The sequence below is a fragment of the Diuraphis noxia genome, unplaced genomic scaffold (assembly GCF_037042655.1).
Source record: "Diuraphis noxia isolate RWA-SAM2 unplaced genomic scaffold, SU_Dnox_SAM2 contig0005, whole genome shotgun sequence".
NCBI classification, from domain to species: domain Eukaryota; kingdom Metazoa; phylum Arthropoda; class Insecta; order Hemiptera; family Aphididae; genus Diuraphis; species Diuraphis noxia.
This window is the reverse complement of record NW_028301715.1, coordinates 21,372,156-21,391,371: the sequence shown is the minus strand read 5'-3', so window position 1 is coordinate 21,391,371 and position 19,216 is coordinate 21,372,156. Positions and strand designations below refer to the sequence as shown.

At 28.8% G+C, this 19,216-nt stretch overlaps 2 protein-coding genes across 3 annotated transcripts; both read right to left on the bottom strand.

Annotated features, from left to right (window-relative positions):
• Positions 1–2,983: 2,983 nt before the first annotated feature.
• Positions 2,984–15,551, bottom strand: LOC149055038 (uncharacterized). Of its 2 annotated transcripts, XM_089228817.1 has the most exons (6): positions 15,398–15,551; positions 14,222–14,278; positions 14,133–14,147; positions 13,639–13,653; positions 13,225–13,239; positions 2,984–3,355 (listed from the first exon to the last, which is right to left on the bottom strand). In XM_089228817.1, the coding sequence occupies exons 1-6, from the start codon at positions 15,474–15,476 to the stop codon at positions 3,219–3,221; spliced, it is 318 nt and encodes a 105-aa protein (XP_089084943.1). In that variant the 5' UTR covers positions 15,477–15,551; the 3' UTR covers positions 2,984–3,218. The 2 variants fall into 2 exon arrangements, with proteins under 2 accessions (XP_089084943.1, XP_089084944.1); XM_089228818.1 differs by lacking the exon at positions 14,222–14,278.
• Positions 7,788–11,150, bottom strand: LOC149055039 (uncharacterized). The gene is made up of 5 exons (XM_089229724.1): positions 9,438–11,150; positions 9,126–9,350; positions 8,867–9,046; positions 8,638–8,769; positions 7,788–8,427 (listed from the first exon to the last, which is right to left on the bottom strand). Exons 1-5 carry the CDS (start codon positions 9,484–9,486, stop codon positions 7,796–7,798), a joined length of 1,218 nt encoding a protein of 405 aa, XP_089085850.1. The 5' UTR covers positions 9,487–11,150; the 3' UTR covers positions 7,788–7,795.
• Positions 15,552–19,216: the final 3,665 nt, after the last annotated feature.

Below are 19,216 nucleotides of genomic sequence, written 5' to 3'. Positions count from 1 at the left end.
TCAGACGATGGTGATGATATTCTAAATACTTTAGGATTGGTTGGGTTGGATTTAGGAGGAGTATGAAAATTTGAAATACTCTTTGATGTAGAAGATTTAGGAGATAATAATTCTGTAACTGTTTGGTCTGGTTTGTTATGTGCATAAGTATGTATAGGTGGTATAATATGTAGGTCATCTTCCTCTTCTCCATCATATGGCTGGGGTATAGCAAACTGCTTTAAACAATGTCGTGCATTACTTACAAAGTCACTTGCTAAAAAATGGTCTCCGCAAACATGTCGTTTATATAAAGTGTCTTCATCAAAATTCAAAAGGTCTAGGTTACCTACAGTATAAATTGAAATTGTGCATACAATTTAATGGACAAGTAAATTTTCAAATATATATATTTTTTTTTTAGATTCTGAGCGAAACAATGTGTTGGCGCTGAAAATTTTATCGCGATATGCTAATGCGAGCGGTGCGCGGCAACGTGGAAGTTCTTATCGGTCTGTCCACTTTTTTCCGTCTTCCCCGAACACCACTCCTTCTTTTTGTGTTTTTAATTGTCAAATTATTATACCTGTGTATTATTTATTCTCTTTGTTTATATGTTCTCTGTGTTTTAATTAATGGTCGGTTATTGCCGTACGATTATTATCTTAAATACCATATAATGTTCCTATCAATTATTATTATTATTATTGTTATTATTATGCGGCCAACGCCCTAATTATTATTATTATTAATATTGGCGTCTCGGTGTCTACGTGTTTTTTTTTCTTATGCCGTATATGGTTATGTTGATATTCTCTAAGCCGCTACTGTAGCGTTGTTTTGTCGTGCTGAATTATGTAGTGTTTTCTTTTGTAATTCGCATTGAGCGCAATCATCAATTATTATTATTATTTTCATATTGTTGTAAGATTTGGTTTATTCGTTGTCAATGCGATACGAAATTTCATTATATTTGTCTCGCCAGTAAGGCGTAAAATTCATTGGTGTTGTTTTTACTATTTTATTCATCACTCGATTTGTCGTGTGTGACTATCACTACTTCGACTCCTACTTAAGGTTAGTACGTACTCATATATATTGCATACCCGTCGATTACGACTTCGGACTGTTCACCGTTGCGTAAGACCGTCAGCACTAGCCGTGTTGCGTGGGAGGCCACCCAGGTTGACAAGGTCCTCAGCTTCCTCGAGTTCCTCGAGGCCATCTTCATCTAAGCATCGTGCTGTCCACACCCGCGTAAGACCGCCAGCACTCGCCGTGGTGTGTGGGAGGCCGCCCAGGCCGTCCAGACCAACGTCATTGCAAGCCAATCACCTCAAGACCTCATTAATTTAAGTTTAGTTTAAGTATTGTCCCTGACTTGTTGTGAGCTCTGTGGTCATTGCACCAGACCGGATCGACCACAGAGACCCCCGCCCATAACTAAACTGTCACATCCTCTTTCCATTGTACATTAGTTCCTGTCCACGTCGTCGTTGTTCGTAGTGCATTTCATATTGCCTATCCTAGAGAGTATAAGGCGACGGCTCTTTAGTTGCCTACCTACGCCCCTTAACAGAGTCTTATACTCTTCCTCTCGGACGTTACCGAGTGGTCCTTCGGGTACCCCAACATTTGTTGGTCGCGTACACAATGAATGTATTGATTTTACAATGATGTTTCCCACATCTGCTTACCCATTTTTTTTAACCCTTATATAAAAAAAAAATAATGCATTCATCTTTGATCAGAATCTAAAATAATAGGTGATTAATAAATATATCTTTTCTGAGGCAAAAGATCAGAGCCCTAATTACAATTAATTATAATCCATGTTTTGATGACTAATACCCATAGAACTATTAACTAGTTTACAGGCCCTAAAATTTTCAATTTGTTGTACCACATACTATATTTTGATTAAATATTTATAGCTACTGATGTAGGTACACATATAATGAAAACCCTTTTGAAAATTAATTTTCTTCATCAAGCAAAATATATAAACCATAAAACCAATACCTACCACAATATTTGTTTATCTAAAAGATTGTTTTTGTGATTCCAATTAATAATGCAATTTAAACACATATTTTTTTACCTAGCCACCTAGGTAGGTACCTATTTAATTAATTTAAGACATTTATTTGTTTTAAATTAAAAACTTTATAATGAACATTAACTATGTTAAGATGATATGATCAACGACCTATATCATGACGGATTGCAGGGGAAGAATGATTCTCAGAATCATAAAAAAACCAATATTATTTGCTATTTTGCACTTTTAAATATAGTAGACAGTAGTACACACTTCACATTTAGTACCACACAAATTTTGTCATAGACCCATAGTGGACACAATTTTAGGGCCTGTAAGTGTATAGGTTTATGCTAATACCTGATTTACAGATCCATTGTCTTGATCTATTGACATTTTTAGGAAAACGGTATAGTTTTAAATTGGGATGATTTCGAGGACTCTTTCCACAGTTAAAAAAGCAACATTTATTGCCACGTGCAACAGACATTATCGAATGGTATAGGTATTATGAGAATGAAAAAGCTACGTAAAAAGTAGGTACAATGCAGACAAAACTAATACGTTACTAACACGCTTAAATGCAACAGCAGTACAGCAGAATCTAAAGCTAATTTATTACTTTGATAGTAGCTTGCTAGTTATAAATAATATTATTTCTTATTACTGTTTATTTTAATCTAAAATTCTAAACAACGACGCGTGCCATTCAGGGCTATACACAAATATAGAATTTTTTTTACATTGACATCGCTGGCGCTATCTATTGGCACCATGCTTTACTAATTGACGTGTTTCCATATTCTGTATGGCAGTGGGCTATCTATAGTGTATGTTTAATCTATGATATAGATTATAATCAGGTTATAGATGAGTTTGCAGTACTACATCTGTATTATCAAAACATTTAATTTAGGATTGGCTAAACTTTTTTATTTTTTAGTTGAAATTATAAAACATCACTAAATGTTTTAATATTTATTGTTTTATAATAAATAGTTAATTTTTAAGAACTAAAATTATGTTTGTGAACACTAAAAAGTGATTTATATTTAAATAGATATATGTTATACAATAAAAAATAGAGACTATTATTTTATGCTACTATATTGTTTTGGGTTTTAAATATTTTCTTAAGTTTTTGAATAATGAATTTTCGATGGGTGGGTGATATTTTGTGAGAATTGAACCACCTTTTTTAACTTCCCTCGCCGCCCAACAAATCAGCAACAACACCACCACCGCCGCCGTCGACGATACCATTGATAACTTTTCTGCCAAGACTTTTAAACATGTCACCAGAACCGTGTCCACTAGAACTTTTGCTACCACTACCTTGAAATAAAAAAGTAAAACAACAATGAACTTTAACATAACATTGATGGTTATGCATATTTTTAATATTATTAGTGATAACCTAGGTCCTCTACACGAGCTATGTCAGTGAGGCCCAGTAATCTATAAAAAGATTAAATAAAAATAAATAAATAAATTTGAAAATGTAAAATTAGAACAAACAATTGAAAATTTCCATTGTCATTATTTAAATCGTTACAACTCTCTGAGAGAATAAAGCAATTAAAAACATTGAACAATCTTTCTTCTTGGTCGGATCCTTGATGTGGTAAAACAAATATAATAATATTTAGAAATTAAAACATAAAATATTCACTAGAACTTTTTTTGCTACTACGATCAAGGTGATTCTGCATGATATTTATTAGAGTGCATTTAGATACACAATATTCTTTATTCTTCCTTCTGGTGCGTACCAAAAATAAATCAGAAGGTTTTCCGACACGCGAGCATGCCACAAAGAACTGTCCACGTGAGAAGCGTGAATATTCCAAATGCGTGGCAACAGTACATCTTCACCTTTAAACTTTCCGTTTAATATTTTAGCTTCCTCAATATTGTTAATCAAATTTTTCATTGAAAGCCTGGTACCGTCGCAGAGTCGTGGTAGATTGATGTTTCGTAGAAGAATGATGGGCACTCAAAATTTCAATGTTAGAACGAGCGTTGGCATGGCTGTCAAATTAAGTGAATTTGTAGCGTCAAAATAATACGATAATACTGTCAAATTTATTTTGTTTATCTTGATCAACACTTTAATATACAAAGACATAATATATGAAAACAATCCATCTTTAGATACTATGGACTGAAATCGTCGATTTTAAACGTGTATTTTTTGCAGTCTTTAATTTTTGTGTTCTGGATTATAACAAAACGTATATTATATCGCTTGGTTGATAGTTGATACTCAATGCCAAGCCACGATGTTTAGGGTCTAGCTTATGGCACTCGTCATAATAATGGATATTGAACAAAATTTTTGTGGGTATGAATTTTTTTATTTGAACATTTGTATCAAAAAAACAAACAAATAAATATTCTGACTAACATTATTTTAAATGATGCAAAAATTGATCACTATCACGAACCTACCATCCATTTCGTCTAACTGGTTCACAATGCAGTTAAATTAATTGCTTTGTTTATTTGAAAACACCGAGCAAATGGTTGCATCCAAAAACCGCAAACTTTTGATTTTGACCCCAGAAAGGTTGATGACAAAAACAGCACACATAGTCATTATAATATAACAAAATACCCCAAACTTATAATGGTTAAAACCGCTCAATATTTTTAGTGCTAACTAACGGATTAGATAAGAAAAGATTATAAGATATACTGCAAAAATCATGCTAACACGTTTTAAGACTTTAGTCACCACTCGTTATTATTTTATTAGTCGGTCTTGTATCTTGTGTATACAGTATACATATACAGTGCTTACCTATAGGTATTTAGTAGTTTTATTAAATTATTAAAATATTTTAAATAATTATACATAATAATGGATTTTAAAATAATTGAGAGCAATAAAGGTGGCAAGTGCTTAATACTCGACAATTTTAAATACAGACAATTTAGAGTGTGTAATAGTGGGAATGTGGTTGGGTGGTGTTTTATTAAAAATTGTACGTCAACGGTTACAAAATGCAATCATTTACATTTTTTAAATTTGAATACTATTGTATGTATTTTTTTTTTTTTTTGAATAAATTATAAATTATTGAGAACCTATATATAATCTAGATATGTATAACCTTTTCTTGGGATCAAAATTAAAAATGTGCGGTTTTTGGATACAACAATTTTAAAAATTGTGCGATTTTAACCTATTAAATGTGTGTGCAGTTTTAGGCCCGTTTCACATGGACGCGTATCATACGCGCCGTATCGTACGCGCACGGTTTCAGTTACATTAGTTAAATGCATACGCATTACGCGCCACTCCGACGATGACGCGTTTTGCTTGCCAGTATGACGCGTATGAACCACGGCTATAGATAATATGGCTGCGGAACCATAGACAAGAATACTAATAGATAGGCAACTCTAATGTTAACGTCTAGAACATTGCAAACAGCGCTCCCGGTGTTTGATGTAAGAACTATGCAGCAGCGGCGCAGGGGCGCGTCGCGCGTCGTGCCGAGGCGGCGCCGGGCGCTGGCGGCCCGTCCTGATTATTAAATCCATGGCTAAATTTGTTATTTAGCCATGATTAAATCATTGACATTTTTTTTTACCAATTTATGATTTATAACATTTTATATTAGTACTCAAATACAACAGTTTTTGTACTAAAACCAACATTTTTTAAGCATAACATATCAAATTATAAAAATAAAAATTAGATATCAATTAATAAAAGAACACAAAAGTTACTATTAAATAGTTTATTGAACAATAAAATTCAAATAATACATTTAGTATAGTTCATGATTATAAGACATACACAATAACAAATATTAAAACAGACACATAGTAATAATAGTAATAATAATACAATAGTAATAATAGTAATAATAATAATAACATTAATAATATAAATATTAAAAAATATTAAAATAAAATGTTGAATACTGGTTATAAATTAAATAATTAAATAGAATTAGGTATACCTAATCCTCTTTGAAAAAGTTACATACCGATTAAATGCTTTTAATTTAATTTGATCGGTTTCAGTTGGTGCCAACTTTTTTTTGCCTTTCATAATTTGATTTATTTGAGTGCACCAATTATGTACAATCATTTTTATAATAAAATTTAAATATTTTTTAGGAAACAATGTACCGTGGTCCTTACATATGATAATATTTATATTTAAAGTGGTATTAATAATGTTGGTCAATTCAGCTTTTACATTTTTATGGTGGCATATTGCCGGTAAATTGTGACCAATAATGTCAATTGAATTTTGAACTAATGAGCTGAAGACTGAATTAGGATATTTTAATAAATATTTGTTATAAGGTTTATAATCTCTAGCAACAGTTAATTCATGGTCCTTTGTAATAGTTGAAGAGCATACTTGTGATAAACATGTAGAGCAATCATGGAAAAGAACAGTGTTTAGTTTTTTAATCACATACCCAGCAATGTAGTTCTTAGTTTGTGAACCTAAATTGTTTAAAACTTTAGACTCACAACTAATCATCTTTGGCAAACCATCAGCTACTCTAACTTCTACATCTTCCTCATCAGTTTCTTGGGATTCGGCATACATATCAATCAACGCCTGGTATGTTGTTAATGTACCTTCTCCAAAATCTTCCTCACAGTTACTACCAGGTGAATGAGCAGACATCAAGTTGTTTAGTAATAATGTTCTGTATGATGACGCAAAGGAATCACAAGTCGGATTATTATTTCGGTAACCATGGGCACGCATTGCACCAAAAAAATTTTCCAAAGAATCTTGGTTGAAGAGTCTCAACAGTATTGATCTTATACCATTTTCTTGCATTATTTTTGAAATTTCTTGAAAACCTGTTGAAACAAAGTAAAATAAAAGTTAGTATTATAATTATTATTATAATTATTATTATTTAAAGTACCTTTAATGGTCTTTGACCAATTTTTAAGTGTTGGAGGCTGCGGGTGTGTACGCTTTTTTGTCAATGGGTTGATGAAATACATTGAGTTCAAGATTTTTAAAGACTCTTCCCAAAGCTTATGGTGAGGAGAATTTTTTTTCACGGCTGTTCTGTAAATTTTACCATCAATAACTTTATCGAAATTTCCATTCACCGAATCAAATAGTTGATCGAAAAAAATACACAATTTTGCGGTGTCTGCAGCGTTTTCATTGAGAATTTTTACACCTGCATAAAAATAATAATAGTTAATACATTTATAATGTAAATTAATAGTTTATCAAAGATGAATGACTCACTCGATAAGTATGACATGATTGAAGACACACGTTGACTGAGAACTTGAGCAGCGTTTTTGACCTTCATTTTCTTTATTTTTTTACGCTCTACATGTTCAGATGTTAGTCTAGGTAACATTCTCACATCTTCAATGTTACTATCAATATTATATAAATCGACAATATCATCCCAACTGGCTTCTTTTTGCTGACCATCAATGGTGAATACAACATTTTTGTTTAGCATGTTATTCCTTATGCCTTTTAAAAGATGGGGAGGATCATATAAATGAACCACTCTCAAACATTCAGTCCCTACTATCACTTCATAGAATTCATCTTTGTAATTTAAATTTTTTTTTAAATATTCTGCTTTGGTATCGTTCTTCAGAATATTTATTGCAGCGGTATTAGTTGCACCCTGGTCACAAACAGTTGCGATAATTTTCAGGCCAGTGGAATGGACTGCTCTTATGACATTTTTTATTTGACTAGCTAAATCATGGCTACTTGTTGTACTTTTACAAAAAGTGTAAGATATTGGTTGTTTAAATTTTTTCACAACTCCTCTTATTAAAAAAAACTAGCGCATGGTCAGCAAAATTCTGAGTCCTTGACATTCCATTATCTTCAAATCCAGTTATGGAACCAGTAGAGTCGTTATATTGTAAGCTAGGTTCAAGACTCACTTCATCAAAAACTATTACGCAATATTTTTGACGATCCGAAAGATTTTTTAGATTTTTCTTTAATATTTTAATTAAAGTATTATCAATTCCAGTTTCTGTAGGTATTTTGGATAGCAAATTTGATAAGGTTTTTCGACAAGGAAGTGTAAATAATTTGGATAAAATGTTATAAGATTTGGCCCCTCTTTTATACAATGACAAACTCAACAGCTTTTCTTCGAGTGTAAATCGTCTTCCTTTTGCTGAAGTATTTGTTTCACGAAGTTGTAGTCTAGTGAATATAGCTGCAGCTGTAGTCATACGACTAGACAGTTTAGAATTGATTAAACTATCAGACATTTTTTCAGCAGCAGTAAGCCGATCTTTAAACTTCAGACATCTTTGTTTCATGGAACGGAATTGTTTATTCAATAAAACACTATCTGCATACAATGACTTGCATTTGGGTGTTAATAGATTTGCTCGCTTAACACCAATTTTAAATAACGGCCCTACAAAAACAAATTTAAAACATTTAACATTTAACATAAATAGTTTGATTCTAATATATACATTATTATTTTTCATTTTAATTTTTAAATAAAAAAATAATTTATGCGTTAATAGTTTAAATACATTCAGTCAACCTTTATGCAACTATGTTACACATTTGTACAGACTGAACACCATTATAATAAATTGTTTGAAATGAATATACTAACCAGAACTAATGTTTTTCAATTTTGTCTTTTTTCCACGTTTTACTGTGGAAGCATACGCATGCACTACATCAGCATTGTCAACAATAAAAGCATCACTAGTACATTTGTCAATGGTATCAGCGTCACAATTTACTGCATAGCAATAATATTCATGCATAAATATTATTTAATTAAGAAGCAAATCAAAGAGAATAAAGCAGAAAAGATTATATAAACAAAAAGGACTTACTCAAGTTATTTTCATCATCATCATCATTAAGCAGATCAAAACCTGATAAATCAGAAACAGGAGAAACACTGCGTGCAGTTGAACAATTATTGGTCACTTCCAAACAAGTAGCTGGCAATTGTTGATTATTCAATGATTCGGTAGGAACTAGTGGCATGGAAGAACATGTACTTAGAGGCACTAATAAAATATTAAAATAAATTAGCTAGCTAAAATAAAAACATTTTAAATTACAACTATAATAACAGGTACAACTTACGGTCACAATTAGAATTCATATGTTGTGTAGGAACGCTATTTCTTTTCAACATTTTTGTACCCTCACTGTAATTGCTAGGTAAAAAGTGGTAAGAACATATGCGTTTAGCATAATAGATTTGTTGTGGATCTAAACCATCAAACTGTTCTGTACCGATCACTTGTACCCAATTACTAAGTACAGTCAAATACAATTTTGGATTTGGAAATCTATGCGAGATACCCCCTATAAAAACATTTTAACAAATATAATCAATCATAGTAAGTTCCTAGTTAGTAGTTAGTAATTTTGTTAATTAACAAATACACAAACCTTCAAAATTGCAGTTTTTCACGCAGCATTTGTACGCGGCACGACCCATCGTAAATTCGTATTATAATACGACACAATAATAAATATTAAACACAGGACAGTAAACGTTAAACGATATTAAGTAATATAAAATATTAGTCAATACTCAATAGTCACAAGTCACTTGCTCAGCTGCGTTGCATAGACAAGATTAGACGTCCATCGAAATATTCGAAATGTAACGTCATGAAATCTTATCTAGCATCATCATTAAATATTTCAAGGAGGTCAAACAATCAAACTCCTTGATAACGATACTAGCGAACCTAGGTTTTGATGTGGCTACTATTTTACGATGTCGCATCCGCGCCTATAGAGTTACCAGCCCCTGTGCGGAACGGCCTATACTAAACAACGCAATAAGCCGAGCCGGAATCTTATTGAAAACTGAAAAGTCACGTGACTAAAATGACGAGCCTGTCACGCCATCTACGGCATTTGATAGAACCACGGCTATAGATAATATTTATAGCCGTGGATAGAACTAATTGTACAACGGCTATTTGTAGTATATTATCGTTATATTATTGTTCTATGATATTATGCAGATTTGCGGACTATAAACCTTTTAGACCTTTTTTATAGACCAGTAGACTACGGTTACGGCATAGATATTTGATTTAATATTTTAAAAATATATCATTATGGCTAATTGTTGTGTGAACTATAAACCATAAACCTGAATATTTATTTATTGCATACCTACCTATTTATAATATTTATATAGAATTTATAGATGAACATTAATATTTTTGTATTACTATATTTTACTTCTGTATAATAAATTAAAGAGACAAATAATAACCTGGGTAATAACCTTTATTACTAAGTCGAACCTTATCAATAGTATTTAATATGCAACTTATATATCATGTAAATAATCTAGAGTTGAACCCATTGTTTACAATGGCCATAGTTGCCGAGGCTTAATTCAAATAAAAAAAAAATAAATAAATAAATTGAAGAACAAGATTTATGATAGAAGTACAGAAACAAAATATTAGAATAATTATATTTTATTAATGAAGTCATACAATTTATCGCCTAGAGAGCGCTGTGTGCTGGTGTAAAAGCCAATACACGTTTTGAGCTTCACATTTTCTCGGTTCGTTCAGCAACCATATTATCTATAGCCATGGTATGAACTTAATCAATGTAAACGAAAAACGCGAGCGTACGATACGTCGCGTATGATACGCGTCCATGTGAAACGGGCCTTAGGAATCATCGGAGCAAACACCTGTGCGATAAACGGAACAGTGACAGCGCGCCCCTTGCGATAAGCGCTCAACATTAAACGATACAGGTTGAGAACCCATAGCTAATGAGTGGGATAAGCAGTGCGGGTCGCGGTACTCGGGGAACAGTTTTCGTGGTATATATCATAGGTATATAAAAATTAAAGGGAGAAATATTTGCATTTACTAAGTTCTGAGTTATCATAATTTAGAGAAATAAATCAAGATAGCAGTTTTTGCTTTAAATTTTTATGACAGTTATTATATATTTACACATAAAGACAATATACCTACAATACATAGCAGTAGTAAGTGGGGCACTTGAGCACACTTTTCCTAAAAATATCAGTAAAAGATCACAAGATTGATTTTCATCAGAAAATCATCAGAAAATGTAAACTTTATCAGAAACGCTCGCTTTATCAGAAATAGAACACAAAATGAAATAAATCATAAAAAGATCAGTAAAATAACTTTTTTCATAAAAAGATCAGTAAACTGTAATAAATCATAAAAAGATCAGTAAAATAACTTTTTTCATAAAAAGATCAGTAAAATGTAATTAAACATAAAAAGATCAGTAAACTGTAATAAATCATAAAAAGATCAGTAAAATAACTTTTTTCATAAAAAGATCAGTAAACTGTAATAAATCATAAAAAGATCAGTAAAATAACTTTTTTCATAAAAAGATCAGTAAACTGTAATAGATCATAAAAAGATCAGTAAACTGTAATTAAACATAAAAAGATCAGTAAATTGATTAAATCAGTAAAAGATCACAAAGAAAACAATGTGTAAAAAGATCAGACAATTGAAATGCAATAATTATTAAAATATTTTTCATAGAACTTATGATATTAATAATTGAAAATTGAAATGCAATAATTATTAAAATATTTTTCATAGAACTTATGATATTAATAATTTAAAATTTAAATGCAATAATTATTAAAATATTTTTCACAAAAAATATGAAATTAATAATTAAAAATTGAATTGCAATAATTATTAAAATATTTTTTTTTTTACAAAACTTATGATATTAATAATTAAAATTGAAATATAATAATTATTAAAAAGAAATTGAATACCTTAGTTAAAGGAATTGAAATGTATAATAAAACAATGGATTTAACTATCAAAGATTTTAATAAATTACAAGAAAATGAAATGCAAAATGAAATAGAAAAATCAATATTAAATAATAAAATATTAGTTAAGTTTTGTAAATATGAATACTATATTACTAATAATAAAAATATTAAAATCATGAAATATAATCTAAATGCAATCCCTATTAAAGGAAATATTATAATCGTCGATAATGGACACAATATTTCTGGAAATGGAAAGCCTTATGCTTCTAAAATATTAGAATCACCAACTTGGCTCGAAATTTGTAAGATAGCCAATGATATATTTTATGATTTATTACAGTTTACTGATCTTTTTATGTTTAATTACAGTTTACTGATCTTTTTATGATTTATTACATTTTACTGATCTTTTTATTAAAAAAGTTATTTTACTGATCTTTTTATGATTTATTACAGTTTACTGATCTTTTTATGAAAAAAGTTATTTTACTGATCTTTTTATGATTTATTTCATTTTGTGTTCTATTTCTGATAAAGCGAGCGTTTCTGATAAAGTTTACATTTTCTGATGAAAATCAATCTTGTGATCTTTTACTGATATTTTTAGGAAAAGTGTGCTCAAGTGCCCCACTTACTACTCATATCACGTAATCTATAGATATTTTATAATCACAAATGATTTATTTATTATAACACGCGATTTCTGGGCATACGATTATAATATTATTGTACAGGTTTATAAAATGTTAGTGATATCTATATAGTTTAATTTTCAAAAATTTTCGACTTTTTTGAGTTATTTATAGACCACTGAAATTTTCGATTTATTTGAGAATTTTTTTTTGAAGTGTCGGTAAAAAAATGTTGGACAACCAAAAAAACATGAAAATTTAATACAAGGTTGCTTATGAGTTGTTCTAATTGTAGCTAAAAAAATATAAAAAACGTTAGTCACAATTTTTTTTATAAGCGTTTATAGTTCAAATTTTTACGAAATCTGTCGAAAACTCGAATATTTGCAAGTAATTTTGAAGTTGAAAAAACATAAAATTTTTTGTGTTTATAACTAAGAATTAAAAATACCACACTAAGTTTTCCATAAGTTTTCCTTCAAGTAACTATAGAGAAAACTCGAAGCTTCATTATAGGAAAAATTTTAAGTGCGTTTGAATTTTAAATTTTTTCGAAATAGCGTAACGATAACGATTTATCCTCAAACGAATTTAAATATTTGTTATTATTCAAAAAATATGAGACACATGAAAATTTTACCAGTTATTTAGATTGGTTTTTTCTTTACATGATTTAATTTTCAAAATATTTTGACTTTTTTGAGTTTGTCATATAATGTATAATGTTTGTCATATAATACTTTTTGTCTCATTATAATGACTAAAAGTATATATTTACCTGAATCTGATTCATCTAAAAATATATTATAACTAGTTTAATATTACGACAAAAATTAATATCTGTGGTTATCATAAATATACGATTACCAAAACATCTAATACAATTTGATAATAACAAAAAAAAAACTTTAACTGAATTTATGGTGAAGTGTAATAGCGACCAAAAAAATCAAACCTACCATCAATGCATCGGTTGAACTGTTCAAATTCTAAAATCCCGTTAAAGTTCTAGCTTATAGTTTTATTCAAACATACATTTTTCTCTATTTCCGAACATGAACATAATCTTTTTTTACTCCTATCGTATTCCAAAGTGAAAATATGTTCTTAATTTTTAAGACAATAAATATAATGAATTACTGTATAATGAAATATAATAGATTACAATGACTAAAAGTAGGTATGTATTTACTTGATCCTGATCCTCCTAAAAATATATTATAACTTGTTTAATATTACGACAAAAATGAATAACTGTGGTAATCATAAATATACGATTATCCAAACATTCAATACAATTTGATAACAATAAAAAAAATACTTCATAATTTATTGTAATAAATAAAATAATTCATTTGTTTAAAATAAGTAATTATTAATTACATGTTTTTATTCATGGATTGATTTCAGTTATGATTTATATTTATAACTTCTAATGATAATTAACAATAAACATTGATTTTTATAAGCCTTCCTCTTTGTTCTTGATCTAATAATTTTATGTTAGTTTTTATTTCTTTAGTTGATCGTTTTCTGAGTTCATTTTGTTTAAAATTTTATATCATTATGCTCATTATTATTAATAACCAATTATTACTCATTGTATCACTGTACATATAAATATTGTAATTGTTGAACTATAATAGTTGTACTGAAAGTTCTTAATAAAAAAAAGTATGTATTTACTTGTTTTTGATTGTCCTAAAAATATATTATAACTAGTTAAATATTACGACGAAAATTATTAACTGTGGTTATCATAAATATGCGATTACCAATACAATTAATACATGCACGCATTAGTAAATTTTTTTTTCTTCTACTTTTTTTACCTGAAAAACCAATTTTAAGTTTAGGTAAATTTTTTCTCAGATATAACAATATAATGGTAGAATATACATTGCAATCTGGTAAGCAAGTTCAGTGCTTGATTGTTTGTCAAAAATGACAAAGTTATACCGATGTATAGTAAACATGTATGACATACAACTTAAATTATATTTTTTCAAAATCTGTTATGGTTTATATTTATAACTTCTAATGATAATTAGCAATAAACACTGATTTTTATAAGGCCTCCTCTTTGTTTAAGGAATATTGTATATTTTGTTGATGTCCCTCCTACCGCCTCCTCCCCCTAAATTACGTGTCTACCACCAGTACCACCTAGATAAATAAATCAAGATATTAATTTATGATTTTCATTTTTTTGACAGTTATTATATATTTAAAAATAATCACATTTTATCTATATTAATTACATCATAGATATTTTAGTGTCAGATCATTCTTAGGCATATATAATTCTTGTTTATCGATTTTAGAAATATTTAGCTAATAATATAATAAGAATATTGAATATTGTGTGAATGTAGGTAGGTACACCGTATTCGTACTTATGCCGTTAGATATATTTTTAATTTTTGCAGTCTTTAGTTTTTGTGATATTGATTAAAATAAAAGGTGTTACATTTAATGGTTGATACCCAATACAAAGTCACCAAATCTAGGACCTAACTTGTGACGCTCATTATAAATTATAATATTGAACAGAATATTTTTAAATTATTTGTATTTAATTTGAACATGTACGTTAAAAAAAAAACAAACAACTAAATATTTTGATTAACGTTACTTTAAACTTTAATTGCTGCAACTGTCTGAGACAAACTAGGAATGAAGCATATAAACATTATTGCTCTTGGGTAAATTTGGTGGGTTGTGTCCCCAAGAGGTGGTAAATTATAAATATGTAGATATTGAAATTTATGATGTTCAGTTTAACGGAGTACACAATTCATATAGTCAGTACATAATGCATATTATATATTTATACGATTCCTGAGTAAACGATTTTAATATTTTATCTTAAAAGAATCATAAATTTATAAATTTATTTAATACTGATTAATACGAGTTGTAATTAAATTTGTTAACAAAATGATAATTACCATCAATGCTTTGAAACAATGTTAAGATTATACATAACACCATGAGTATGACAAAAAACTTCAAGCAAGTTGAAGCCATATTTTTTAAAAATCAGTTATAATTTTTGAACAATATATCTCTTCATGAATTTTCATCGACGACTAATAGATAAATGCGAGAGCTTTTGGTTTTATAAGCACTCCTGATTGTTTAGTTGTCTTTGCAGATATATATTATCAACGCAGTTTTAGGTTGTGACAAATAATGCACATGCCATGAATGTTGTTTTCGACTATAATACAGGGTGTCATCAAAGGAAGTTGAGTTAATATTTTGTCCATGAATGAATTTTCGTAGAATTCTGACCACACCACACCAACACAATATTCAAATATGAACTAGAATCTACACCTTATGGTTCAAGAAATTAATAATGCTAGTTACTTTAATCTGTAAAATATTATATCAACGAATCATCAGTCAGTTCTTATTAATACATTTTTTTCTGAATCAATCGATACCCTAGACTTAATGTGAATTCAAAATCATTATGACATATCAATAATCATATCATACTACAGCTGTATCTATTGTAATTAGTGATGAGTTACCGATTGAGTACAGAAATGTTGTGATTAGTAGAAATAGGCCAAATATTTTGTTTTATTTATTTAAATTTTAAACAATAAATAAACCATTTTAAAAAGTATTTAGTATATTATAGTTTATATACCCGTAATAGTGCACCATTTAACCGGATGGATGCACGATGTGGAAATTATACAATTCATAAATCATAACACATTCATCAAATTTCACCATTTTACAAAACACTAATTTTTGAGTCAATTGGTAAGTTTTCTTGTAGTAACTAAAAAACTGATAAACGTTAAATTTTCAGTGGATGTTTGTGTTAACATATTATATGCAAACATTTAATTTGTAAAATAATTAGACTCTTCTTGAATAATTCACTTGGACATTCCTAATTTTGTTGGTTTTAGATTCTGAGCGGAGCGATGAAATTATCAATTTTACAATGTTGTGTGTTTTTATATTTATTACTTTTACTTAATTGTTTTTGTAAAACTGTTGCATATTCAGCATTTATATTATATGATATTACACCTATAGTGTTTATACTAACAATAATCATAATAGTATCATATTACGATCGGTGGGGACTGTCCATCGGTTATTAGAGAGTAGAAATATATTGTACGTCATAACGATTTATACTGTTAACAATAAATGTCTATATAATACGTTTATGTTATTATTTATATTAATAATACATAACAAAAACCAATGTTCTTAGAATTGAGTGTGTAACCCAAAAAAACAAAAAGGCACACGTGCACATTTTTTTACGTGTAAGACGTGTTAACATAATAGGTACAGATGTTTTCACACTGCTGTTTAAATCCAATAAAATATATGCATATGTGTATACCAGAGACAAAACTACGACTTATTTTGTATTACAATATATTATTTTCATTACTGCCTTATATAGTATAGATTTAATACGTGATAATTAAAATACTTGTACAGTAAACAAGTAAGGATACAAAAAATATATATACATAATACGAGACACACAAAATAGATCAATTATCAAGAATTGATGTGTATTTTTATATTTTTTTTCTTTTTGTGTGTGTGCGTGTACACGATAATTTGTCGAAATAATGCTTCAATTTTCAACTTCAGTAGCTTTCGGTTGGTGAGGGAATCTAGTTGGCGCATTGAGAAGGTCAAATTTTGAAATTCTTAGTAGTTTTCAAATTTTGACCTCCCCAATACACCAACTAGATTCACTTTCCAGCCGGAAAAGCTACTGAAGTTGAAAATTGAAGCATTATTTCAACGACTTATTGCACACACACACAAAAGACACATAACTTTGTAAAATCAATACATTTATAACGACATCGCTCCGCTCAGAATCTAAAAAAAATTAAGGAAAAACGGGAGTTTTTACACAAAATCAATTTTTGAGAAAATTGATTTTAGATATTGCTAATCTATTTCAAATCACCGTAAACACATGAAAATTTCACTGAATTGTTATACTGGTATTTCTTTTAGTTTTTTTTTTTATAAACAACAATAAAATGTCATTGGATTGGTAAAAAAGCTTCAAAATTTAATGCAATGGCAGTTAAAAATTATAAAAATATATATAGTCACAATTTTGTTTAATAAGAATCGAAAGTTCGAATTTTGACAAGATACGTAAAAAACACGAAAATTTGCAATTTATTTTGAGTTGAATATTTATAAAAATGTATCTATTAAATTTAAAATTTGAAATTTTTACGCAAGATTCTTCACGAGTTATTCTTCTTTTATCAAATAAAAAATGTTTACCGGAAAGTCAAATTAAATTTTTATGAGCATTTGAATTACAGCGTTTCTCTCTCAATTTCTTTTGTACCGATATTCTTATTTTGTTGTTATTCAAAAATTAATAACTGTAGAAACTTAAAATTTACACCATATGTTTATTTTATCAATTCCTATACTTGATAATATTTTCAAAATATTTCAACAATTTTTTAATTATTTATAGACATTTGAAACTTTCCGTTTTTATTCTATAAATGTCAATAAAATTTTATTTTCATTGGGTCAAAAAAATTGAAAACTTAATACAAGGTTCCACATAAGTTGATATATTAGCAGTGGAAAATATTAAAAATACATAGATACGTTTTTATTTTTATATAACCATTTAAAGTTCAAATTTTGACAAAAAATTATTGAATTGAAAATTTACCAATTCTTTATAGTGGTTAAAAATTTATAAAACTGTTACTTTTATAGCTAAGGATTTAAAATTTAAAACAAGGTTTCACGTATATAGTTAATTCTGTGAAAGAAAATCTAAAAATTATACTAGGTACTAAAAGTTCTAGAGTAGAATTTATATTCTAATATTAATAGTTAATGATGTTAATGACTTATATTAATAATTTAAAATAAATTGTATATACTATAAATTACTGAGTGAATCGGGGACATAGTGAATCAGATTTGATTGATTTGGAATTTATTTATAGGCAGGGCCGGACTGGCCCACTGTGCTACAGCACAGAAAAAAAATCTTTACTGAGATTACAGAATAGTATCCAGATTATCTGTTTATAGGTAGCCCCTTGGTATCTAATTATATTTTTTAAATGTTCTCAATGCACGATTATAGAAAATCATATATAGGTATTATAAATTATATTATACTGAAATCTAGTCTGAATCATTTTTTTGGCAGTAAATCTAGTATTTACCGTGCTTAGGAGCATTTTTATATTTATTTATTTATATTTTTATATTTATTTACATTTTTATATTCTGTGGAGCAGTTGGAGCACGTAACAGTGGTATTTGTGTCTCCGTCTTACCAGTGCGTAATATAGCAAATTTACGCTCAGCAGAACACCTGTAGCTCCTTTAGTTTAAAAATTACTGTGAATCGACCTATTATGAAACTTGATAGTAAGAACATTATCTGTGTTTGTACGTTGGTTTTTTACGGAGAATCCATCTAGTAAAATCTAAAAATTCAATTTTAATAATTCTTTAACATTCAGAAATGCCACAATAATTGTTAAATGTATTATTTATTACATAATTTTATTTAATCTGAGGTATAGATTATAGACGTATAGTGCTAAAAAGTCAAAACATTTTAAATATTATGTAAAGATTTTGTCATCAGTGATATCTATATATAGGCCGTAATTATTATTGCAATGATTTTTTTCACGTTGGTATCACTGCTGGTTCACTGGTATAAATCGTGGTTAAACATTCTTATCATTTTTCTGACAACTATC